The 27,846-nt window shown below is 34.6% G+C and overlaps 2 protein-coding genes across 4 annotated transcripts in view; one reads left to right on the forward strand and one right to left on the reverse strand.

The window, feature by feature from the left end:
* On the reverse strand, nt 1-26,519 carry LOC123541572 (zinc finger protein 385B-like). 3 transcript variants are annotated; one of them, XM_045327135.2, is made up of 7 exons: nt 26,449-26,511; nt 12,855-12,949; nt 10,634-10,901; nt 8,834-8,962; nt 7,302-7,478; nt 4,066-4,152; nt 1-3,088 (listed from the first exon to the last, which is right to left on the reverse strand). In XM_045327135.2, the coding sequence occupies exons 3-7, from the start codon at nt 10,806-10,808 to the stop codon at nt 2,904-2,906; spliced, it is 753 nt and encodes a 250-aa protein (XP_045183070.2). In that variant the 5' UTR covers nt 10,809-10,901; nt 12,855-12,949; nt 26,449-26,511; the 3' UTR covers nt 1-2,903. The 3 variants fall into 3 exon arrangements, with proteins under 3 accessions (XP_045183070.2, XP_053383014.1, XP_045183071.2); XM_053527039.1 differs by having other exon boundaries at nt 12,878-12,949; nt 26,449-26,480; XM_045327136.2 differs by lacking the exon at nt 12,855-12,949 and having other exon boundaries at nt 26,449-26,519.
* LOC128549335 (uncharacterized) overlaps nt 26,430-27,846 on the forward strand; it is a 31,980-nt gene continuing 30,563 nt past the window's right edge. Inside the window, exon 1 of the mRNA XM_053525935.1 lies at nt 26,430-26,570. Coding sequence (XP_053381910.1) covers nt 26,551-26,570 — 20 coding nt within the window. The 5' untranslated portion in view covers nt 26,430-26,550. The remainder of the gene's footprint in view (nt 26,571-27,846) is intronic.

Raw genomic sequence — 27,846 nt, forward strand, 5'->3', positions numbered from 1 at the left:
AACACTTTTATCATGTAATGTTAATTTCATCAAGTTCTTTCAAGCAATTAATACACATTCGAACTTTTTATTTTCAATTTATACATATTTTTAATGCTCATATGTAAATTAAATAAATATAAAACAATCAAATTTCATTTTCAACTGTTTTTCTGTTTATAAAAAAATATCAAATCATATGTTCTAGAAATGCAGTATATGTTACTGATGTCATTAAAGGTAATTTCATGTTCTTCATATAAACGTGTAACAACTTACTGTAATAACAACTTCATAAGGACTTTTTGCAGCTACAGTATAAAATCCTCTAAATGAAGACAATGTTTGGAAAAAAATGTACAGATGGTCTTAATTCAGTTACAAATATAAACTGAAAGTCTTTAATTTAAAAATGAAATTAGTAGTCTTTAAGATGTACGTAACAACAGAAATAACTGTCTATAATACTATTGTCTTTAACTTTTTAAATAATGCTATCATAAATGATTTGAATAAAATTGTATGACAGATGGGTGGCAGTTATTTGGTATATAAATAAGTTCCACCAAAAAATCTAAACAAGAGGGTCATAATGGCCCCAAGATCACTCACCCAGGCTTCACAGCTCAAACAGCTAACAATTTTGGTAGTTATCTAAGAAGCATTTCTGCCAAACTGTTTTAAGTACTGGCCGGCAGATTCAGAGAAGACTCTCAGTAAAGCAACTAGCCCCAATACCAGCAGTCATGTTTTTGACATATTAAGAAGGCTTCAACATTTATAGTAGACAATCCCCAAAGACTCATTTCAAAGTACAGCAAGAGGTTTTGGAGGAGACTGCTTTTTAAGATATTTTTTTCTACAAACTGGAATCTGCTCAACAATCTTGGCACAGTGTCATCTAATGAAAAATTTGAAGAATGTTGTTTGAAGATTCTTCTATTTTCAATCTGATGAACACATTTTTTAAACAAACTGGAATAACTTCAACAACCATTGTAAACATCCCCCCACCCAAGAAACATTAGTGTGAAATAATCTTAAAAGTATAAAAGCAGTTTCTGACAAGAAGATTTTTACAGTTTCTAGCAAATACCAAACCCTCTTGCTGCCATGTTTGTGACATACCAGAATAATTTGTACAATCTTGGAAGCAAGCCACCAAAAAACGTCTCTGTGAATTTATTACGAAGTCAGGCTAGCACTTTCATACAAGATTTTTAAATTTCCTACAATGTCCAAATATGGAAAAATTACTATGCCCTAAGCAGCAATGTTTTTTTTTTGTACAAACTGAAATAATTTTACTGTTCTTGATAAAGTGTTACCTGCCAGTGTAACATTTCAGAAAAATATTTTAAAATCCAGCTAACACTAACTGACAAAAAGATTTAAAAAAAACAACATTTCCATTGTGTTGACAGAATAAGAGTTCTGGAATGTATTACTTTTAATCAATTTGGAAGAGAACCATGAAAAGTTTCATCAACTTCTGCCAAATGGCTTTAGAGGAGATGAAGAAAAATATGAACAATGTATAGATGTACAGACACAAAACAACAAAGGACTATCACAAAAACTGACCCCAAGTATTTTTTGCTCTGGTTAGCTAAACAAGTGCTTTAAACAATTTGGTATTATTGATCTATAAGCATAACAAACAAAGAATACTTAAAGAATTAATAAAACACAAATAAAACCAAGCAACAATGATAATAGGTTTAGCAAAATAATGTATCCTTTAACATTAGATTCTTAAAAAGTCAATCCACAATATAAATATTTCAAACACAAAAACCAGTGGACACCTTCACGAAAATGTGCAACGGTGTACTCTTACATAGGTATTTTTGCCTATTTTATAGATTTTTGTTCACCATATCACTTGCATTGTCTTGTTTTCAAGAACAATTTATGTGTTACTTTATGTCATACTCTGAATTTTTCTCTGAAAATCTCCCCACCCTCACAGCATCAAGACCCCAATCCATGTTTACTCCTGCTGCTGCAAATCACCAAAACTTATGCCTTCAGTATTTAAAGCACTCAAAAAACACAAAACAAAATCCCTTCTCAATTGCCTTGGTCAAATTAAGCCTCTTACTACAGCTCTGACATCTAGTTTATTTGCAGAAAATGACAAATTCTTAGTTCAATGTGAAAAAGTCTACCTGCTCTTTAAAAATGGATGAGAAAAAAAAACATTTATACAAAAGTTCAACCTGTCAACAAAATTGCAGCTTTGGTATTTCTCATGTATCAAAACAAAGAATATTTCCAATGCTTTTTGCAGCAATTATGTTGAACACTTCATTTTCTTCTTGCGAAAAGCAGAGTTTTTACAAGTTCAACATATTGAAATGAAGACCACTGATATTTAGTTCTGAAATATTTCACAATTCTGTAGGACACCACAGTTATTTATGATAATATAGCATTAAATACATATACAATCTTCTTAATAACAAGAGCTGTTGGAGGACAGTAACGCTCGACTATTCAACAGCTTTGTCAACTGAATGAAAAAGGGGCATAATTTTTTAAAATTGCAAAACAGGGTTATGGAACCTGTATATTGCATATCAAATTATGACAGTGGACAAGTGTGTGAAGTTTCAATCCATTCTTAACTTAAAAACTTTTTTTGGTACTCAAAAAGTTCTGGTAATATTTACCTTAAAGAAATGGAAAACATCTACGTCAAATAATCTGTTATTTTGTAATATTCTGCTTTTGATCTTCTGATCTTTTAAGAATACTGTTTACAAAATTTCACCAGGAACTTTAAACTCCAATATATGCTACACAAACTGTTCATTTATTGTACAATTCCCATAAACTGATGCCACCAAGGCCGAGGACTGGTGACATCAAGTTAATTGCCCACTTCTTAAAAAGATTACCAATTAAATGATACAATATGTTCATTTATCATATGTAAGTGGTTTCAGATCCAGTAGTGCAGCAGGGGGTAGGGGAGGCATCAACATCTGATCTGAGAATTCTGTCCCACTGCTTGGTACAAATTTCTTCTTTGCAGCGGAATGTGGTGGTTGTGTCTCTTGTTGTGCTTTTTTAGCATTTTCAACTTTTTTCTTGTGTGCAGTCCCTGTAAAAAGTTACCAATAAATTTATATATTGAAAACTTTCTCAATAATATTGTAAACATTTATTTCAGGCTTTTCAGTAGTTCATTACTATATAATCTAGAACAATGACCTAACTGATACTTCTCTGTTCCAAACAGTGTGATTACCAAACATAATTTCATTGGTAACTGAGCAACAAACCACCATTGTGGAAAATGAATTATAGATAATCAGAAAATTTCAATGAAACAATACTTCTATAGTACATAGATGTATACAATTTCTTACAAGAAATATATAAGCTCATATGCGTAACAAGAGCTGTTGGAAGGCATTGTGCATGCCAATCCTCTAATGTTTATCAAAATGCTATTTTTGTAATATCTAAGCAGGTGTAAGGCCTATAAAAAGATTTTTGTGTTGGCAGTAAGGTAGAGTGGGAGGAGGGGTTTGGATGGAAGGTGGAGGGTGTGAAATGAGGGAGGTGTTAGGGGGAATAGGAGGGAATCTAAGAAACAATATAAGGTATGTTAGTGTGAAGACGTAAAAAAAAAAAGAGCTGTCTATAAGACAGCCAATTCTCGACTATCCGAATTGTTGTCCCAAAAGCAGGAATATTACTCAAATGTTAAAAAATGTATAGAGATTCAATCCAGTTTCTGAATTTTGAATTAGTTTTGGAGATAGTAACTTGCATGTAAACTTTAACCAGGACTTTCTTAGTCACATGTGTCAGTGCTGTTACATTCAAATTTGAATTTTATTGCCAGCTACTCCATTCCCCTAAAACCTGAGAAAACCAACTTACACTCCTGAATGCCAGATTTTACATTTCAACCAAAGTGAAAATACTGCATCTGGTGTTCATCAGAGAAAACACATTTCAATCATTGAAAACAGAATAAAAACATCCAAATATCTTCTATATCTCCTTAGATTTTGCTATGTAACATAAGTTTTCATGAAAAATATGTTGAGAGATGAGAAAGATTGATACCACTTCTATGTTGATCCATCTGCTCTACTGAGTTGACATGCAGATTGCAGAATCCACAGAATAATGTGGCTGCATTCGCTCCTGTTACTGAAATATTCAAAACTGATAACTCAATTTGACTGCTTAAGGCAGATGGCGGCTTAAGACAAGTTAAAATTGCATGAAGCAGAACGAAAGATCAATTTGGGAAGTTAGTTGACAGGGTGCTTAAGAACAAGTGGCAACTTAATACAAATTTACCTGTATATAATATGAACATGTGTTGTTATTTCAAGTTTTTTCTAAATCCTCACAAGGTTTCCACTTTAGGCCTTTACCTATCACATGCAGTGTTCATAGATTTTTTAATTGGTTGTATTTTTTTTAGCTTTTTTTCCAACATTCATTAAATTCATTATCAACTGCATGTAGGTTCATATATAAGCCTGAGGCCCAGACATACTGGAAGATACAATGTATAAAGTACTGATATAGCTACAAGAATGATAAACTTATTCAAATGCAATGAAAGGAAGAACAGCAGAACTAACTAGAGCTGCTTTTGAGAAAATCGCATGTCTCCCACAACTGCCTAATCATCTGAATAGTTGTATAGGAGTCAACCATGCACCAAGACCTCAACTGCCTTATGAGACTTTGAGTGCTTTGATTATCAAAAACAAGTTTCAAGGGCCATAATTCTGAAGTGCCTGGGCCGATTTGGCTAGTTATCGAACTAGGTTAAGGACTTATTGGCAACCACACACACACACACATACAGACACACAGATAGGAGTAAATCAATATGTCTCCCACAAGGGTGTCAATCATATACCTAGTGAGACTTGACTTTTGGCCAAAGCTAATTGTTCTGATGAGATTTCCTTTATTGAAAAACTGTCATCAGTACACAAGTATTAAGAATAGGGCAACATCCATGACCAAGTTGTCTAGCCAACTGACTCCGATTCAAGCTTCCTTTATCTTTACCAGCAAAGCTTTAAAGATATCTGATAAAGATGAGAGTTTTCAGAACAAGAGGCCCAAATGGGCATAAGCCGCTCACCTGAAGAAAATCTTAAATCATCTGATTTTGCTTCTAACTAGGTTTGGTGTGTGAGTGTGTGTGTTTGGTTTAACGTCTTTTTCAACAATTTTTCAGTCATATAAACGATGGTGTCTACTTGTAGCAGTGAGCACAATGCCCAACTTTATAGCACTATAGAACTAAATGCGTGACAGCAAAATATAATAAAAAAAACTAGAAATTGCTTTTGTACAAAAGCGCATGTCTCCCCCAATGCAAAGTTCTATAGGCAAGAAGCCAATAGGGGTCAGGAGCGAAAGTCAAAGAGACACTGATGGTTGGCTGCAATAAGGATCATCTACTTTGCATGTCCAGTCATCCCGCTAAGTTTCAACACTCTTGGCCTAGTGGTTCTTAAGTCAACTGTTCAGGCTCCTGTGACCTTGACCTTTGATCAAGTGACCTCAAAATTAATAGGGGTTATCTACTCTGCATGTTCAATCATCCTATTAAGTTTTAACATTCTAGGTCAAGTGGTTCTCAAGTTATTTTCCGGAAATCATTTTACATGACCAGGCCCCTGTGACCTTGACCTTTAATAGACTGACCCAAAAATCAGTAGGGGTTATCTACTCTGCATGTTCAATCATCCTATGAAGTTTCAACATTCTGGGTCAAGTGGTTCTGTGGTTATTGATCGGAAATTGTTTTCCATGTTCAGGCTCCTGTGACCTTGACCTTTGATCAAGTGACCCCAAAATTAATAGGGGTCATCTACTCTGCATGTCCTATGAAGTTTCAACATTCTGGGTCAAGAGGTTCTCAAGTTATTGATCGGAAACGGTTATCATTGTTCAGGCCCCTGTGACCTTGACCTTTAACAAATTGACCCCAAAAACAAATACAGCTGAACTTCAATGGCTCGAACTCGGATCTTTCGAACACCCGGGATCGCTCGAACTCTTCGCCCGGTCCCGAATTTATTCCTTCTTTATTCTATATAGTTCTACCTCGGATCGCTCGAACTTCGAAAATTAAAACTCTCGAACACATTTGGTGGTCCCCTCGGCTTAATTACAGTGATAATTACACCTATTCAGTCGAACAGACAATTTGTCGCCGGAATGGCTGGTGTTTACAAAATTTTTCACACATCTGCCTGACATTCGCCAAGCTTCCCCTTTAACCGGCACGTGCGTAATTTTCACACGCTTATGTAATTAGCGTCGGTATACGACAAACAAATTAAACAAAGTGACTTTCGTTCACTGCAATGCTTTAATGGGCTTTGATTTATACGAATAAAATTATTTAAAATAATTGAGTAATGTCTGTCTTTATTTTTTCTGCATTAAAACGGGAGATCCGATGTCAACTTCCACATGTTCATACTGCTTTAGCATGGCTGAACAACTTAGTAAAGGACCCGGAAACGGGGGGATAGTTAAGTCGGCTACTGGAAAGCAATATATTTGATAATATTTGTACTGGACTATGATTCATAAAGGTTTGCTATTCATGTCTTTCTGTTTGATGCTGTCTTCACCAAATTCTTATAATTAGTGTTTTATCTGTGTTTTTTTTGTATCTATGTCATGTTTGAAAATAAATAATAAATCATATTTCAGTGTTCGTTCTTTATTTTTCATCGTATCATACACACATTTAGGTACAATATGACAATATATTACGATGTAAGGTTTGTAACACACCATGCCCTCGAATTCCCAAATTCATAATGGCCGCCATTTGGATGGCTCGAACAACGGAAAACTAGAACTAATTTCCACGGGACCCTCGAGTTCGAGCCATCGAAGTTCGACTGTATTGAAAGAAGCTTGTGGGAAGCAGCAACAGTAACTAAGGGGAGGAGTTTATTGATCGGTTTACGGATCCATGCATTTGATGAAAATTCATCAAATGGTTCATGACTTTTATTAAAAAGTTTTTTTCTATTTCTAGCTCTGGCAACCCCGAAAAGGAGCTAAGATGAACCATTTGAACAAACTTGATAGTGGTCCATGCCATGATGCTACTGACCAAATTTGGTGTAATTCTGACCAGTAGTTTCAGAGGAGATGTTTAAGTAAAAATGTTGATGAAGGATGCACGACGACGATTGGAAGCCAGACTATCCACCTATTATACTATACTATATATCACCCTGAGCAAAATTCAGGTGAGCTAAAAATAGAAGAATTGCAGAATTGGACACATAAAAGAATCTAACCTTCTTTTGCCTGTACTTTCTTTTTATGTTTCTTTCCTGACAAGTGTTGTTCCTCATGTGACGCTGATGTGTATTCTACATCACAAACTTCACATTTACCATCATACGCCTGACGTTTCAAAGGTAGTTTACCTAGAAGATTTGCCTTCACAGCATTCATTACTGGGTCAGCATTATCTGCATTAAGTCAATGATGAAAACATTTACATCCGTTGCAAAACCGTTTTATAACGCAGATAAATTACATTTAATTCACCTTGTCTTTTGTCTACAAAACTTAATGTACAAACATACGTCATTTCAGAAAATCTTATGTTCAACATTACAATAGAAGGTATATACATTTTATATCAAATTAATCTATGGAAGATGCATATGTTAAATCAGATTCCACCAAGATCAAAATTTTATAAAAATATGATTCTTAGAAAGATATACATTTAATATCAATCTTATACTATGGAAGATTGTATTCATTTTTTATCAGTTTGACTCTATAGAAGATAAACATTTTGTAACAGAATTTATCACATGTTTGACATTGTGGGTGTGAATTTAAGCCATTACATACATTTGATTTGATAATACACTAGTGTAGTAAAGCTTTGGCATCAACGTCTTTAAAGTATAGAGACGTCGGTCAAACTGACTTGTTTATAATTGTTAAAGTGGAATTATATGCATTTTTCAAGTAAAAATCAAGCTTAAATAGATGTGCGTGTAAAAAGGATGGAGGAAATTATAGCTTTTAACCCAACATACCAAACTCTTCCTGTTACCAGTACAAAATAATAAGTTTCCAAATATGACTTTTCTTATTTTGACTGGGGCAGTCTTTTTAAAAAACGTCAAACTGCAAGCAGGAGTTGCTTCCCTTCTACTTCAGAAATTTTCATTTTCAGGTAAGGGAGATCATTGTGCAGAAGATTGAAAAAAAATCTATTATTTTATCCATTCGATTTCTTTATTTTTGAAGCATCAACTTCAAATACTAATGCAGCATTATCGTTAATTTAACACATCTAAATGCACAGCAACCGAAAATTGCTTTTATAGAACACTCGCCCAAAACACACTATATGCAGTATTAGATGCGCATAATGCCACTTTAAAGAAAGTAGATTTTTTTATGTTTAGGCAGGCAAAGCTAACATGTGATAAAAAGACTGTAACTTTTGTGACTTTCCACACTGAAGTTATTAAACTCATTGAATAATATTAATAAAAAGCTCGGTAGAACCTCACATTTCATTATTTTATTGAACTTGTTTAATAATTCAATATTAAAAGACACTTGTGTAATATCCTCTATGACTCTATGGAAATTGATTCAAAGGAAGATATGTATCAATTTTATACATGTATTTATAATCTGGCTCTATGAAAGATATATGTTTTATATTAACCCGACCTCAAAGAAGATACACATATTATATCAAACTGATTCTATGGATGCCTTACATTTAATGTCCATCCAAAATACAAAAGTATACTGAAAAATTATTTCCATAAAATCTCATTTGATGACTTACTTGTTCCAAGAATTTGGGCTGCATTTACATTTTTTGGTGGTGGTGGTAGATCAACCTTGTTTCCTTGGTTACCTGTGTCTGATGAAGGTTTTACAAACTGACCTCCATAACCTTTGACTGTGACTAATTCTGAAAGTCCAGAATTTAAAGACATATGAAATATGATAAGGAAGCAGCATACAAATGACTTCATAAGAGCCGTGCCATGAGAAAACCAACATAGTGCATTTGCGACAAGCATGAATCCAGAAAAGCCTGCGCATCCGCGCAGTCTGGTCAGATCAATGCTGTTTGCTAACAATTTCTCTCATTGCAATAGGCTTTGAAAGCGAACAGCATGGATCCTGACCAGACTGTGCGGATGTGCAGACTGGTCTGGACCCATGCTGGTCACAAATAAGTTGGTTTTCTCATGGTGCGGCTCATATATTATTTCTATCTAACAAACAGTAAGGGAGAAAAATTCTTTGCATCAGGATCAAATGTCCAAACATGTGATACATAGTGCTGTACTCAAAACTAGTAGGCCATGAACAACTGCATGTTATTGTATTATATACATGTATTACTTTAACTTGACCTGAATAAACAGCAAGTTTACTTGCTCTCAGAAAAAAATGTAGCAATTGGCTTGCTGGACAGTAAGAAAAGAGGTTTGAAGGTGGCCAGTCACATTTAAACTTCATTTTATGACATTTTGCAGCTTTTGTATATTCTGTAAAGAGGTTTATCTAAGGAACAAAAAGACCCATTACTTAGAGCAACACCACAGTTATATTTTATGACTTTTTATGCAATTTGGTAATTATGCCTCTTTCTCTTAATTCCAAACCTTCCCATTGATCTGAGTCTTTGGAAAATTTGCACTTGCAGCTATTTCCCATTTCTAAATTTTATACATGTTATGGCAAATCATATGACAGTTAACATGGTTAAACAAGAATAAAAAGAAAGTAGTATTACACACATTAAAATAGAAATATACATAACAGAAAATTTTGGCACAAAACTTGCTTATCTAAAATCACTGGGGTAATATATAACATTCTTATAGTACACAGTACACTTATTGTACACTTTTTTGTCTGCAAAGCCAAACACAATTACATATCTGTTTTTAATTTCTAAATATACTTCATCAAAAAAGCCTTAGTTTTTGAGAGCTAGTACAAATGATCACAAGTCTCTGTCCAACGAGAAAGCATTTGGTGGTTTCAGATGGTGAAGGTAATCATGTGAAAGCCTGGATTATTCATTGACATCAATCCTTAGAATTTTTCTTCTTGGGGATTTTTTTAAGTTTAGATGTTGGAGTAACAAACTATTGCAAAAACTCTTATAAAACTTAAATCTGTTACTGAAATACCGGTTAAGGGGCTCGGAATAATGAGAAAAGGGCATAAACCCTTTATTATCTAAGTATTTAAAAAGTGGATTTTCATTATTGTTTCTGGTTTCACGTAAGTTACTAGAGTTTTCTGTGCATATAGAATCCTGCCAAATCAACACCTGTATAAGATTTTCTTTCAAAGTTCAACTATACTAAATATAAACATTTTTTCTTGAAAACATGGCAAACTAACATAGAATTATATTCTTCATAAAAGCTTCAAAGGATTTAAAAAAATATTCATTTCTTTAAATTTTATGATTTGATTTTGCTTATTGTATCTGATTTCGCGAAATCTAATTTGATTTCACTATTCATTCATACTGGGAGCTTTAAGCTCCTGCAGTAGTTTGGTTCAGTAGAGCTTAAAAGAAAAAGGTATGTATTTGCCTGGGCTCACTATCACTTGCCTTGTGCACTCTGACCATTGCCAGTCTCTGTAGAAGCCTGTGTAACAGAACTTGATCCCATACTAAGAGCTTTCAGTTTCTTCAAGTGCTTTTTGCCTTCGATATGTTGCTGGTAATTCTCCGAACCCGTCATTGTAGTGTTACAGTGATCACAGCGGAACATTGTCGTGCTCATCTTGAAGAAACTATGTTCTGTCAGCCTCAACACAATAGTTCAAGCACCACTTAACTGTCAAAACTAGCTTCCTAGTTGTGAACAGCTAGCCCACTGTAACAGAGGAAAACTTGATTAATTTTTACCTTAATTTGAAAACTTGCACTTTCTTGACACACTTTATACACTTTTACTTTGCTGTTAAAAGATTTAACTGAGTGGCAAACATAGTTTCATTGAGCATTCTTGAGTATCAAGGCAAAACATGTAAAATGCAAAACAAACATTATCAATATACATGAATTCATGATGGCATTCTAATTAACTACAAAATACATTATTATCACCATAGACTTGCAATCTTCAAACAATGATCAGATAATGTTTATTCATTCTATTTCTATTTGTACTATACAAGGTTCTCCCCAGAAATTTTACGGCATTTATTTAAATGATTCTGTCATTGATTAACGTAAGCTGCCATAGGTTGCAATGATTTAAAATGGCTGCTCTTATATTCTGGAGCACTGAAAAGCAATGCATGCATCTAAATACTCTGATAATAAGCCTCATTGGTTACATACTGTGTACCCCAATACAAACACCCACTCCTGCTAATAAATTGTTTACATTCCATTTACCTAAAATTAACTATTTTTAGTTATGTCCTATGTGTTTTAGCATTTTGGAAAACAGTTGTTAAAATACATTAACAAGAAGTCTGAATTATAGCTATATCCAGCTTTGAAAAATTAAGATTTAATTTTTTCCCTACATTTTCGCAAAATGTAACACCCTTGTATGAGTTTATTAGGGAAGAAGACAGCTTCACTGAAGTGGTGAAATAGTAGCAATTTAAACATTTGAGTATAAATATTTGGAGACAGTGGGCAGTTTAAGGCACCTTATCTCCTTAAAGTGAGCTATGCAATACTGGTCTGAGGATAACTCTGTTATTCCATATTACTGGCCCTGGGAAGCCTACTACTCCATACTATTGGCCCTGGAAGAACCTTGCTGCACTATAATATTGTCCTGTGGAGAAGCTTGCTACACTATACTACTGACCTGGGAAGAACCTGCTTTATTACATGTATACCACAGCAGTTAAAATCTACATAAAGAAATATAACAATGTTGCATAAAAATTTCAAAAAGAAACAATCAACTAACAGTATGCATAAAGGTTGTATGCCGATTTACAAACATTGTGCACTGTCTGAAAGTAACTACCAAAAGTTAATAAACTTTTAGAAAATTTCACTTTTTTACACCTAAATATAATTATTTACACAATGAATGATTTTAGTATTTAAATAAGGTACATATTATTCAAGAGAATGAGGTATGAAAAGTCAAGATGCACTGAGCCTTGATGCTTTTCCATCTAGAATGAAATTATGAAACAATGGAATTTATAACAACTTAAAACCCATGAAACAATTGCAATATGTATTTATACAAGTGCCAATAAAATCTCCGATAGACTTATCTTACATTTCTCATTCACATAATTTTGTCCTATAATACATTTGTATAATATTAACAAATGTGTGTTTTCATTATAAAGGCCCTGTGAATGCTGTGATAGATCTAATGTTATCTGGATGTATTGGCGTAATGCTGCAGGCTGAAGGCCAAGATAAGATTTGGGATTTATCATTGGGCCACTGTCATGCTAGTATTATGTTCATGCTGTAACAGTAAAAATTGCACTGGAAACTTTTGACATTCACAAAAACATTACATTGATAAAAAGGCGTAATGCCTCATATTTTCAATGTATGAAGGGCTCTGAACGAAATATTAACAAAATTAATCTATACTATCTCTCTGAAGCTGCTCTGACTGAATAAATGGGTAGAATATTTCCACTATCTTGCTCAAGTTTGAAAAAAAATTCACCGGCCACTTAAACAGAATAGCTCCTTTAAGTTATTTTATTCTTTTTTTCTGTGAACAAGTTGAGCACTATATCAGCAAATCAGAAATGTAATTTAGCCTATAAGAAAATTTTATTGCACAACACTTCTATGAATGCCCTTGCAACCAAGTTTATGGGCTAACCTTCAACTGAAATAATGATGTACAAAATAAGAGAAAGCTCTTTTGTCAGCAGTGTCATCTTTCCTTGCAGTGAACACCATGCCATAACCTGTAACCTGAAAATTATACATATTGACATAATAGCAGTACTGAAAGGCAATGCTGAAACTGAAATTTGAATAAAAATGCATTTACAAGAGGGTCACGATGACTCTGGATCGCTCACCAGAGTAATATGAGCTACATGTTTCAAATGTCAAACTGATGATTTTTAGAAATTTTTTGAAAGATTTTCCGATGTATAATCAAGTAACCCCTGGGGCAGGGCCAATTTTACCCCGGGGGTCATGATTTGAACAAAGTTTGTAGAAGTCTACTAGGAAATGTTACATATCAAATATCTAAGATCTAGGCCTTCAGGTTTATTTTTAGCAAATTTATGAAGATTTCCCTATGTACAATCAAGTAACCCCTGGGGCTGGGTCAAGATTTGAACAACTTTTGTAGAGGTCCACTAGGCAATGCTACATGTCAAATATCTAAGATCTAGGCCTTCTGGTTTATTTCTGGCCTTTGGCTCTGGTGAGCTAAAAACATAACAACCTGTTCAACGCCACAAAATTTCCTGTCAATATATTCTCTGTGTCAAGTGATAGCAAATATAATATATATTATATTATATCAAAACAAGACAATACCATAGCAGCACATGTATAATGTGTTGTTCAAACAATTCTGCAAACAAGAATAGACAAAACAGGAAAAATACTGGTACTATCTTATATATTTCTATGCATAAATAATTATAAAGCATATTAAATTGGTATAAAAAAACTATGTGTAATTTCAGAAACCTCTCATGGCTTTTTCACTAAGATAAAAAGAGGCCTAGGCATGTGATTTGGGGGGATAAATTGATCATAATTTGGGCAAAGGGAATGAAATAATTTAGTAAATTTTAGGTAGGTTTACCATTTGTGTTAGGTTGAGAAAAAGCATGCACAAGATAATCATGCACATCGACTCCTTGGAGTGAAGCTTCCAATGAAGTTTTCCTGAATATCAGCCAGAGGTTTGCTGAGGAATACTCAATTTAAGCCATTATTTTATCAATATGTCCTGACCTGGCCCTTCATGAAATGTGGCTAGCATGCATTAAAAGCCCTCGATTTATGATATATCTCTGTGTGTAACACAGTGGATGTCATATTACTTTTAAACAATAATTGTTGCATAGGGAAATCAAATGTGTTTGGACTCAGGTACCTTTTGACCTATATGTGAACTATATCTCTATTAGAAACCACTAACTTGTGTTTAAGTTTTAGCTTCTCAATTATTTTATTTTGCTTATAACCACTGATTATGATTAGTAATGCAATATGGTTTTATCCCATTTTCTTAACATGTATGTAAATTTTGCATTAACTTTTATCATAGATCTGCGCTTATCGTATACAGTAGTTTAATTTTTAGAAGTTTTTGCATTTTACTATTTTCCAGCCTGTATGTGCTTTAAAGCCCTGCTCCGCGGCTATTCAAATTCTATTGTGTGTATGCAACCCATGATTACAATAGGTAACTGTTAACGGCCATACGCCACACTTTATTTCATAGTTCATAGTCAGGATTTTCATGCTTTTTCAGTGACAATGTAAGGTTAAAAGGTAGGACTGGAGCAGGTCTTTAAATGCTAACTTTTTACCATTAATTTTATGTATCTTAGCTTCAACCATGTGCTTTTCATATCCTTTTAGATTGTTTGTTTGTATTGTTATAGGATAATCATTTTATGTTGATACTGGCTTGTATTAGCTAATGTTTGCAGTCATGTTTGTTATAACCGACACTAAATAAAGATTATCTTATCTTATCTTATAGCGACAGTCAGAAGTTATCACGCTGTCCCTCAACGTCCTATTATTTGAACGAGAAGTTCATACTGGTAAAGTGCATTCTAGGTACATACTAGCTTTACTCATTTGGCTTATCGGGATAACTAATTTTATGACCTGACATTTTATAGTTGTCATCCCTCTAAGCCTTACCCGTATCTGCATTTAACTGTTAGGAAAATGAAGACATTAAAATATCCAAAAAAGTCATCATAATATACTGGTCAGAATTTAATAAATAAAACATTAATATTCATGTAGAAACTTCTAATGGGTTGAATTTAATTCAGAATTTTAAATAAGAGACATAAATCTTCGAAAATATGATGTGACAGGTGGGAGGAGATACCTATCCTGACACCGGTTGCAATAAACAACAGACTGCTGATGACACTAAACTGCAGAAACAAAACACAAAATATACATTCATATAATGTCACTGAGGCAAGTTTATGCTTTAATGTAAACATAAATTCATTATGTGAGATGTAATCATTACAAATACTTTGTACATGTACCAGAACCTTGAACTCCATCCATGGCCATGACCTAGCTGAAGTAACTTCCGGCAAATACCTTGGAGTCACAATCACCAACAACCTGACCTGGAACGCACACGTCAACAACAAGACCAAGAAGGCCAACAACACACTCAGTTTTCTCCAACGGAACGTATCCAGATGCCCAAGGGAAACAAATGCCCAATGCTACACCAGTCTGGTCAGACCCATCATTGAATACGCCTCAACCGCATGGGATGGCCGCACCAGCAGGAACATCCAGCAGCTGGACACAGTCCGGCGAAGAGCAGCCAGATTCGTGATGGGTGACTACAAAACCACCAGCAGCACCAGCCAGATGATAGGTAGGTAGTCTAAGCTGGGACACTGTACAGCAGAGGAGAACCAGTAACCGACTGGTGATGATGTACAGGATCATCCGTGGCCTTATAGACATCCCTGGTGGACAGTTCCTTTACCCATTGGCACTTACAATCCGTGGTCGAACAATGAAATACATGCTGCCATTCTGCCAGACAGCAGGATACCAACACTCCTTCTTCCCAGCTAGCATCCGTCTGTGGAACCAGCTGCCGGAGCAAGTCGCCACAGCCCAAGCCTTGGACGCCTTCAAGGTAGAGCTTGTTGCCCACCACAAATAGAGCCATACAGGGTTTTTATCATCTTTTATCACTATTTATCTTTCACTCTTCGCTCATCATAACGACCTTGTACATAGTCTTCATTTGCGACAATGCTCCAGAGTGGGTCCTGCATATTAAGGTAACTTGACATGGACAACCAAGATGGCGTCACGAAATTAGGGTTGGTCACATTATTTACTCCTATAGACGATATGCTGCTACAGAGGTCTAAAGATGCATGTTTATCATTTAAAACACACATATACAATTGTAAAAATGCATTTAATTTATAAAAATATAAAATCAAATATTCTGAAACTCACCATGAAAACTAGTCAATTTTTGTGCACATTTTGCGGAAAAGTTATGTATCCAAACTGAAAATAATTTATATCCCCATATCTTTGAATATGTCCCTCATGTGCTCCAACTATGAACAAAAGAACTTATCCACTGAGTTTTATGCTATTTGCTCTGGAATTTCATCAGTAAATTATAAATTTCTATATTTTACACCCTAAAAAGTTGAAACCTGCCTGCAGTATGAGGGTCATTAAAAAAATTCAAAGTACATGTAAGTTTACTTTGTCCTTATTTCTGAGACTTTACATCCTTACATATTAAGAGTTTTGAGTGATGTGTTCATATTTTCATTTTTCTCATTAATTTACATTTCAATTATTTTCTCAAGACGTTTTCTGACAATTTAAAATTCTCATAAACCAAGAAGAAGAAAAGAAAAGAAAATATAATGAATGTTAATTTCATGTTACATAACTCTGTTCAAGTACTCTTCATTTGGAAACAACGTAAAGTAACGTCATTGTAACGTCATGATTTGCTTAGCAACGTCATATGATAATCATGTCTGTTTACATGTATGATATATGGAGTAATAATAAAGTGTAGTTCATCTAATAGAGGTGTTGGTGTAGATTTCTAGTATTAACAAGTGGTAGCAGAGCGTACCAAAGGATCCTTGGTGAAATCGGCGTAGTGTGGCGTAATTCTGGCATTTTAGAGAGTAAAAATTTGTGTATTGTGGTGTACAATTGGCATTTCACCGAGTGAATTTTAGTGTTTTGAGGTGAAAGTTTGGAGTAACATCAGAGAATTAAGCAGGGAGTTCAACATGACAACTAGGATAAGCCCCCCAGTATTTAGAAAAGGAAAGAACTATGAAAGATTTAACCAAGAACTTTTAGCGTGGAGAGAAATAACAGATCTAAGTAAACAAAAACAAGGTATTGCTGTGGCATTAACACTTCCTGAGGATGACGAGTCACAAATTAGAGAGAAAGTGTTTGATCAGCTTCAACTGGATGAACTGAAAGGTTACGATGAATTAAGTGTTTTAATTCATTTCTTGGATCAGCATCTTGCTAAAGATGATCTCACGGATAGTCTTGAAAAATTTGAGGATTTTGAAGACTTTAAAAGACTAGAAGGTCAATCTATAAATGAATTTGTGGCTATGTTTGACTCTAAGTATAGAAAGATAGAAAAGAAGAATATGACACTGCCCACAGAAATACTGGCCTTTAAGCTTCTCAGGAAGGCTAATATTTCGAAGGAAGAAAGGTTATTAGTTCTAACTGGTATGAATTATGAGAACAAGAAGACTCTTTACGAGGAAGCCAAAAAGTCACTGAAAAAGTTCAAGGACAATGAAAACGAATCATTGCACAACCAGGCAAGTAGTATAAAGTTAGAACCAGCATTACTGGCTGCCAACGAAGAGGCCCTGCTGGCAGCTGGGTATTCGAAATTACGGGGCGCCTATCGGGGGAATTACGGTGGTGGAAGAGGAAGAGGCTGGTATCGAGGGAAACAAGGAAACCATAATTCGAGGGATAATCAGAGAGGGGAGTTTAATAAAGAAAATTAACCCCACAGGACCTGATGGACGACCACTGATATGCAAATCGTGTGGCTCTTATAGACATTTGCTGCCTGCATGTCCTGATAGCTGGGAAAATATGAAGAGTGTCCATTCTGTTGAGGAAGACCATGCTGTACTATTTACTGGATATGATAGAAACGAGATTAGACGTCTGGGTGTTGATGCTCAAAACTGTGCAGTCTTGGACAGTGCTTGTAGCAGTACAGTATGTGGAAGCAGTTGGATGGACAATTATGTTGGTTCTTTGGACAAAACAGACAGAGAGAAGGTGTTGAAATCAGAAGGTCAGAGAGTGTTTAAATTTGGAGGGGGTACATGCCTGAAATCTAAAGGTGAGTTCAGCATACCTGCTGTTGTTGCTGGAAAAGCGGTGACCATAAAAACTGATGTCGTAGAGTCTGATATTCCTTTACTACTATCACGTACGGCAATGAAGGAGCAGCAATAACAAGAGCACCGCCTTGCGGGTGCTGACGCTCATCTGATTTTTTTTGTGTAATAGAAATATTGTCCTACCCATGATTTTCTAAGTCTAAAAAGGGCTATCATTCTTGCAAAAAGCAGGATAGAGTTATGTTTCTTGATGTACAGTGTCCACTTATGATGGTGAAAAACTGTTGCAAGTTTTAAAGCAATAGCTTTGACAGTTTATGAGAAAAGTTGACTTAAACATAATATTCAACCAAGAAATGATTTTCTAAGTCCAAAGGGGCAATAATTATTGCAAAAATCAGGATGGAGTTACGCTGCTTGCTGTACAGGGTCAGCTTATGATGGTGAACAAGTGTTGCAAGTTTCAAAGCAATAGCTTTGATAGTTTAAGAGAAAAAGTTGACCTAAACATAAAACTTAACCAAGAAATCTGATATTTTCTAAGTCCAAAAGGGGCCATAAATCTTGCAAAAAGCAGGATGGAGTTATGTTTCTTGCTGTACAGGGTCAACTTATGATGGTGAACAAGTGTTGCAAGTTTTAAAGCAATAGCTTTGATAGTTTAGGATAAAAGCTGACCTAAACATAAAACTTAACCAAGAAAACTGATTTTCTAAGTCCAAAAGGGGCAATAAATCTTGCAAAAAGCAAGATGGAGTTATGTTTCTTGCTGTACAGGGTCAGCTTATGATGGTGAACAAGTATTCCAAGTTTCAAAGCAATAGCTTTGACAGTTTGGGAGAAAAGTTGACCTAAACATAAAACTTAACCAAGAAATCTGACATTTTCTAAGTACAAAAGGGGCCATAAATCTTGCAAAAAGCAAGATGGAGTTATGTTTCTTGCTATACAGGGTCAGCTTATGATGGTGAACAAGTATTCCAAGTTTCAAAGCAATAGCTTTGATAGTTTAGGAGAAAAGCTGACCTAAACATAAAACTTAACCAGGCAACGCCGACGCCGACGCCGACGCCGACGCCGACAACCGCTCAAGTGATGACAATAACTCATCATTTTTTTTCAAAAAATCAGATGAGCTAAAAATGAATCTAGAAAATGATACGGCAACAATTATGGGGCAGGAGGTAGCTTTAACCTTAACAACATCACGTCATTACTGCATTCCAATAGATAAAACAGTGGAAGTTCCAGTAGAAAAAGTGTGTGCAGTAAAACTAGAAAATTTGAATGCCCAGGAGAGATACAAAACCTACTTAAACTGCACAGACAATTCGCACATCCTGCGAAGAAAGGTTAGTAGCACTTCTGAAGGAATGCTGGAATACGGAAGATGATTATGAATGAAGATCTTGAACAGATAGAAAACAAGTGTGAACTGTGCAAAGTGTATGCTAAGACTCCTTCAAGGCCAGTAGTAGTATGCCTAATGGCCTCCAAGTTTAAATGAAAAAGTTGCAATGGATCTAAAACAATGGAATGGGCCGTGGATTTTACACATCATAGACATGTGGTCGAGGTCACTTTGTCAATTTTATAGACAGAAAGAAGCCATGTAATATCATAGAACCTTGATGAAAGAGTGGTAGGGAAATTTGGAGTGATGGGATCTTAGTGACAGACAATGGAGGGGAATTCAATTCAGACGAGGTAAAGGAAATTACATCCATTCTGAATATTCGTTATGTACCATGTCAGCCGAAAGTCCATTTCAAATGGTTTGTGTGAAAAGAGTGCATGCAATTACTGATATGATGGGACCAAGCTTCATGCCGATTATACGGAAGTTAATTTGCAGACTCTTCTTTCATGGGCAAATATGGCAAGGAATTCTTTGCAAATGTGGAATGGTTATAGTATGCCATCAACTTGTCTTTGGTCATAATCCCAACATTCCAAAACATCATGAGTGACAATTTGCCAGCTTTACAAGGATCGACAAGCAGTGAAGTGTTCGCAAAGCATTTGAAGTACTACATGCGACAAGAAGAGTTTATACAGTCTGAAGCTGATGAAAGAATAAAAAGAGCACTCAGAAATAAAGTTAGAGCCTCAGAACAGGTATTTGAACATGGTGACTGTGTATTTTACAAAAGAGAGGGTCGAGAACGCTGGCTTGGACCAGGAAAAGTAGTTTCCCAAGATTGGAAAGTGGTGTTTGTGCGACATGGAGCAGTGTTTGTGCGTGTATCTCCTAATAGATTACAAAAGGTGAACAATTTGTTTGACAGCAGTGACAATGTCAGTGAAAAACAGAGTACACATTCAGAATGGACTAATACTCAACCAGAGATAGAGAACACAAGGTCAAGTGATCATCAAATGGTAACTGAAGATTTACCAGCAAGAAGATTGGATGATGACATACAAACAGGGCTAGATATAGATAGACAGTCAGAAGTGGTCATACAGGATAGAAAGATACTGAAACCAAATGATAATATCCAGTATAAAAAGCAAGACACTGATGTATGGATTCCTGCAAAGGTTACTGGAAGGGCAGGAAAGGCAACAGGGAAGAACAAACACTGGTATAACATTTTAGAAGATACTAGTAAAGAGAAAAAGAGTATAAATTTGGAACAAGTTGACTGGGAACTATTGACTGATACGTGAATCTAGTTTTGAAGAACAGGGATGTAAATAGTAATGTCACAGAGCAAAAATGGCAGAGTTACAGAAATTTAAACAATTCAACACATATGAGGAGGTAAACGACAGTGGACAAAATACTTTATCAACCAGATGGGTCATAACTTCGAAGAATGAAACAGACAAAAGCTCGTCTATGTTGTTAGGGGCTTCGAAGAAGATTTCTCAATGCAAAGTGACAGTCCAACAGTAGGTAAAGGAACTATGAGAATGTTTCTTGGTATTACTTCCATTAACAACTGGATTGTTAAGACCACAGATATTAAATCGGCATTTCTACAAGGTCAGGAATTAAAGAGAGATGTATACATAAGGCCACCAAAGGAGTGTGAAAATGCTGAAGGAGTTGTCTGGAAGTTATGTCATGGGTTATATGGACTTAAAGATGGTGCAAGACAGTTTTATCTGAGTGTGAAGGAAGAACTACTGAGACTTGGGTGTCAAATTTCTAAAATGGATCCTGCAATGTTCAGTTTGCATACAAATGGAAAGTTGAATGGTATTGTTTGTTGTCATGTTGATGATTTTTTGCATGCTGGAGATGAATACCTGGAGAAAGTAATGACTAGTCTGAGAAAAAGATTTGTAGTGGGTAAAGTAGAGGAAAGCAGTTTTGATTATATTGGATTCAGAGTCATACAACAATCCAGAGAAATTTGCCTAGACCAATTAAGTATGTAGGAAATATAAAGAGTCAAAATTTAGATTCAAAACGGCTCCAACACAAAGAAGATATACTTACAGCTGAAGAACAGTCAATCTATAGACAAATTATTGGTCAGATAACTGAGCTGTACAGGGAACTAGACCAGACATGGCATTTGAACTTATAGATTTAAGTACCAAATTAAAGCAAGCAACTGTTGGTGATTTGTTAAGGGCAGTAAAAGTAGTCAACAGACTGAAAGATGTAAGATCTTTCCTTTCATTCCCAAGACTTAGCAGCAATGTCAGTGATTGGAGAATTGTGGTGTTCACAGATGGGTGGTTTTCAAAATAATGAAGCAAAAGTGTGACATAGGGGTTGAAAATTCAAACTTATTTGTTAGGGTGGTCACCTATTTTTTATGATAGCAAATACTTCAAATTTAAAGGAAATAACTCTCGGAAAGTGTTGAGAAATGCCAATAAGAAAATATTTCGGCCTTTAATTCGAAAGTTCAGTGAATTTCCCGTAAGATGGGTGATAAATGCTGCAGTGTTTTATGACAAGGAATTATGTATAACAGTAATTTTTTCAACATAAATGATAAGTAATGGGTGTATGTGTATGGTTTGAAACTTATTTACTCAAATGTTTGTGGACACTGGTTTTTAAAATCACAATTTCTGCACAAATCTGACATGAAAATAAAACTTTACCTAGAAAAATTGTTGCTAAATGCAAAATAACTAACATATAATTATTAAACCTATTTTTTTCTCTCACTTTGCATGTTTATAAACCACATGCCAAATTTCAAGAATGTCCAGTAATTCTAATTTCTAGAATTGTCAACTCAAAATTGAGTTATTGTACAGATGCACAGGGGACACATACCGAAGATCAGTGTAATATTCATCCATTATTAGTTTTCTATTCATAAAAAGACTAATGGTGATCAACTTTAGACAAATCCTATTAAAAAATTGATTTATTCCACAAAATAACTACAAAATTGAAAATTTTCACTACAAAACATGAAAATTCAACTGAATGTAATGCTTTAAATGAAAAAATAAGTGACTTTATACATAACTAATACACTGAAATCATTTAGTTTACATGCAATGCTTATTCATAGTAGACAAATGACAAAATGCCATGCATGATAAAATGGAATAGTAAAATTCATACATACTTTATAATGTTACTAAAAAGGGTGCACAGGGGACAAATTGTATCAAAATATTTATTCATAGAATATGTTCATGGTAAGTAAAATTCTTTTAACTACACAATATTTACTAGTGAACATTAGATATTTAGGTAAATTTAAAGAGCTTAAGAAGCAATAAAATTGATGTATCCACTTTTAAACTTGAAAATTGGCAACTTCAGAAAAAAATGCAAACAATGAATTTTAAATTGTCCAGGGTTTCTTATATAATGCTAAATTATCAAGTAATGCCTAAATTTTGCTTTCACACTGTTAAGAATATAGAACTGCCACCACAAATTACAGTAATGCTATGAAAATTGATATATGTCAAAAAAGGGTGCACAGGGGACATCACTTTTGGCTCTGTGAATGTTTAACAGTCAGTAATATGTGAAGTTGAATGCTGCTTTTGTATCTGTTGTAACTCCCTTTCAAGGAAAATAAAGTAAAATCCCATTTTATTTAAAGAATATAAGAAATCTGACACTTAACAACTGAAAAGGTGCACAGGGGACATTTTTAGGTGTATAGACATCCAGCAAGTTTCTGAGAAAGTTGATTTATTAAAGAAAAAAATCATACTGTGTCTTCACAGCTGAAGGGATAAGGATCTTAGAAAAACATTAAGACTTTAGAAAAGTAATAGGGTTATGAAATTGTAGTGTTCAACATTTAAATTTAGTATTTTTTTCACTATTTTTTGTGAAGGGGGTTCCATCACAAGATGTGAAATATTGGTAACAATAAGATGTAGGTAATGAAAAGAAGTATTTTTTTAAATGTGCAGAGTTTAAGTTACACAAAAAAGCCAAAGCTGTTACAATAAAGCATGGTTTTAAAAAGTAAGCCACAGTTGAAAACTATACTTCATGTAAAATGTCACACTTTTTTGGGTGCACAGGGGACAAAATTAGCTATATAATTTAATATAACTTTAAAACTGTTTGATTCATTAAGCTGAAATTGCACACATTTATTGACTACATTGATTTGGATATAATTTGCCCCAAAATGCATTCTAAAACTAAACTGAATTAAAGTAAGGTGAGAGAAAAGAAAAAGCTTCATTATTTTGAAAACCACCCAGATGCCTCTTTATGTAACATCAATGATGGGACTGGAAGAACTGCGGCTTTTGTTATATGGTTAGCTGACACACAGGGAAGATGTTGCCAATTAGATTGGCATACAAACAAGATTAAACGAGTTGTTCGATCAACAATTGCTGCTGAAGCGCTAAGTTTACAAGAAGGACTTGAAAGTGGCTATTACTACAGACAAATGCTGGAGGACATTATGAAGCTTCAACGTAAAACTATACCAATAATAGCTTATGTGGACAATAAGAGTGTCATTGATGCTGTGCATTCCACCAAGTTAGTTGATGACAAGCATCTGCGGGTCGACATAGCAGCCATTAGTGAATCCCTGTCCAGAAGAGAAGTTAATGAGATATGGTGGTGCCCGGGAAAACATCATCTCGCCGACTGCATGACCAAACGAGGAGCTTCTGGCTACAGTCTGCTGGAAGTATTCCATGGAAGGCGTTTTTCAGAAGAATTTAAGATATAGACTATTTTCATTTTTCTCATTAATTTACATTTCAATTATTTTCTCAAGACGTTTTCTGACAATTTAAAATTCTCATAAACCAAGAAGAAGAAAAGAAAAGAAAATATAATGAATGTTAATTTCATGTTACATAACTCTGTTCAAGTACTCTTCATTTGGAAACAACGTAAAGTAACGTCATTGTGACGTCATGATGTCATGATTTGCTTAGCAACGTCATATGACAATCATGTCTGTTTACATGTATGATATGGAGTAATAATAAAGTGCAGTTCATCTAATAGAGGTGTTGGTGTAGATTTCTAGTATTAACAGTTCATTTCTTAGTAATTCTACATTGTTTGTATTTTAATTTTATAAAACGTTTACAATCTTTTCAATCTGTGTCCTAGTTCAAATTTGTTTGCTACTGTTTGAATAACCCTCAGTGTCAAAACTTTACTGAATTGCATGGAAATCTCATGGAAAGCGTGGATCTTAGGCCATACTAAATTAATGTATGTTTAATTTAATTGATAAAGTATATTTTCTTGATTTTCTGTTGCCTCCCAAAAAAATATAGAGCCAGTTTAGATGAGGATTTCTGCATTTGAACATGCAAGGGTCATAAAACATATAATGTAATATACCCAAAATCAGCTATGTTTGGGTTCACTTTCCGTTCATAGGACTGGTTGAGTTTTACGATAAACATATTTTTGGAATTGCATAGCCCATTGTTACTGAATTTATTTGCAACAAAATATTGAAATTTATAATTTACTGATGAAATTCCAGAGCAAATAGCATAAATCTCAGTGGATAAGTTCTTTTGTTCATAGGTGGAGCACCTGAAGTACATATTCAAAGATATGAGGATATAAATTATTTTCAGTTTGGATACATAACTTTTCCGCAAAATGTGCACAAAAATTGACTAGTTTTCATGGTGAGTTTCAGAACATTTGATTTTATATTTTTATAAATTAAACAGGCTGATAACACTGCCCGATCGGGCTTACGGCATAAACACTAATATTTCTTGAAAAATTATGAAGATATTTCTGTCAAACTTTGTCCATTTATTAAGCATAACATATGATGCATACTAAGATAGAAATGACTTTGTTGCCTTCAGTTTTATTAGAATTACTTCCCTTTTTCAGATTTTTATGATGCATAATTTTTGAAGTCCAAAATAATTATGTTTTAATGCAATGTTTAAAACAGAAAAGGGTTCAATGGCTTTCTATTGCTCAAAACTTGTGCGCCAATACCTATATTCTATATATTTACGGTAAATACTTTGTTTCTAGGGCAGATGTATGAACTTTTTTTTTTAGAACTAACTTATCTCTATAATGTTGCAAGTGAAAGCACAGTAAAATGTATACATTCATGTACTGGCGCAATAATTTAGAGCATTAGAAAGCCATTGAACCCTTTTTTTGTTTTAAACTTAGCATTGGAAAAATATTTTGGACTTCAAAGATTATGAGTCATAAAAATCTGAAAAGGAGGAATAATTATACCAAAACTGAGGGCAACCAAGTTATTTTTATTTTTATTTGTATCATTTGTTATGCTTAATAAATGGACCAAGTTTGAAATAAATATCTTCAATATTTTTTCAAAGAATACTAGTTTTCATGTGGTAAGCCCGATCGGGCAATGTTACCAGCCTGTTAAATGCATTTTTCCAATTGTTTACATTGGTATTAAATGATTAAAATGCATCTTTAGACCTCTGTAGCAGCATATCGTCTATACGAGTAAATAATGTGACCAACCTTAATTTCGTGACACCATCTTGGTTGTTCATGTCAAGTTACCTTAACGGAAGAAGAAGAAAACGTTCCCAGCGGATTTCATAGTGAATTCCTAACAGAAATATGCGGTAACAGTTTGGATGTGACAGAGACAGCGGCGCCGGCAGTCCAAAGTTATCACGCTGTCCCGAAACACATATATGACCCAGAGGTGCACAGTTTAGGCCCTATCTACCGAAACGTCCTATTATTCGGACTAGGCAACCAGACCTGTATATACTCTAGTCAGACTAGTGGACCGGTTACCGGACAATTGCCAAACTGGGGACGAGTTAAATAGGGTACGAGTAAGAAATTCTGAATGACAGTTCAACAATTGTCTAGATAAAACAGTACATTTTCTTTCAAAGCTGGTTATACAAGTTATGAAGAGAATGCAAGAAAATTACATAGTTTCCTCGCAGTCGTTGGGTAAGTGAGCTGGATCGAACCGGAAAAGAGAAATTTATCATTACACCGACCTGCGTGCGCAAGCGAACCGTTGCTCGGGAATGGCGGAAGAATCAAAAGGGTAATTTTCAATTAAGTGTTTCTTAAATCTCGTTTATTATAATGTAAATCGCTTTTCCCTCCTATATGTTCATAAACTTATGACTATTTGAAATGTTATATTTTCAAATTTGGTCTCCGCTTTTAAACACAAAATACTCTTCAACTTCAGTTCGGACACCTGTCAAATCTCGATTTATAAATTTCGCGCTGCACGTTTTTGGGAACCATAATATTACACTGACGCTATCAGTAACTCGCATTGTGATTGTAGATTTAATGTCATGTGGCCTTAACTGGACATCCAATCATATTTCTTTTTTAAATAAATGAATCCATTTAGCATGTCGCTTAAATCGAACCAAAAAGTTTCTGGTAGGCACTGGTAATGGCCTTAATTCACGATATCGACATTATGGATAAAATCCCGTTTTCCGGTATAAACCACTAATAAACGCCCGTTTTCACGATGAGGGGGGTATCGGCCATTACGCTACATGGCGGTAGTGTTTAGATTATCCTTTTTTAAAGTTTTAAACAAAGAAAATGAATAAAAAAAGTATTGCAGATTATCATTAAACATTGTTGTAATTAAGATATAGCAAAAATATCCTCAAAGTTTACTTTATTTTTGAAATTTTATCTTTTATTCTACACTGTTGCTTCCGTGGCTCGATACCGAAGGTGTGAAATTTTTTGCATTGTTCAAGATAAACAGATTATTTTTGCAAAAAACAATGTTGCCGAAGTCGTAGAATAGTATTTCCATTGTGAGAAAGTAAGATCTTTCATAAATTCTTATCTTCTGGCAAAAATAATCGCTCATAGTGTACACGGTCTTTATATCGGTTAATCTCGCCGACCCCCCTGACCCTATGTACGGAAATACCGGAAAACGGGATTTATCAATAATGTCGATATGGTGAATGGATGCCTAGCCTGGAATTAGAGATAGCCTTAAGGTTATAACACACTAAATAGCCACCACTATATATTCTATATAAAATGACAAGTTTTCACAATGCTGCAATACACACCTAGACCCATTTTAAATTTCTTTAACTTACATTTTCTTGTAGAATAACATTTATACTGTAAAAATATCCAAAGAAAAGTAGGGATCATGTTTGATGCAAGAAAAATATTTCTGGTCAAACGGACACACCATAATTTTTACACTGAAATGACAATCACAATTTAGGGTAGGGGTGTATGAATAAATTTCACATGTTAAATCAGTTTAGAGTCTTTTTTCAACATGCAAATGCTACCAGTATATCAAGTATAGGCATGCAATA

This window comes from Mercenaria mercenaria, chromosome 16 (assembly GCF_021730395.1).
Source record: "Mercenaria mercenaria strain notata chromosome 16, MADL_Memer_1, whole genome shotgun sequence".
Taxonomy (NCBI): Eukaryota; Metazoa; Mollusca; class Bivalvia; order Venerida; family Veneridae; genus Mercenaria; species Mercenaria mercenaria.

Excerpts from the sequence above, each read along its gene's own strand:
- LOC123541572 (XM_045327136.2), bottom strand. The coding sequence starts at position 10,808 with ATGAGCACGACAATGTTCCGCTGTGATCACTGTAACACTACAATGACG. Across the intron at positions 8,963-10,633 it reads CAATGGTCAGAGTGCACAAG|AATTAGTCACAGTCAAAGGT; the intron begins GCAAGTGATAGT and ends CTGGACTTTCAG. Across the intron at positions 4,153-7,301 it reads GAAAGTACAGGCAAAAGAAG|TAACAGGAGCGAATGCAGCC; the intron begins GTTAGATTCTTT and ends TGAATATTTCAG.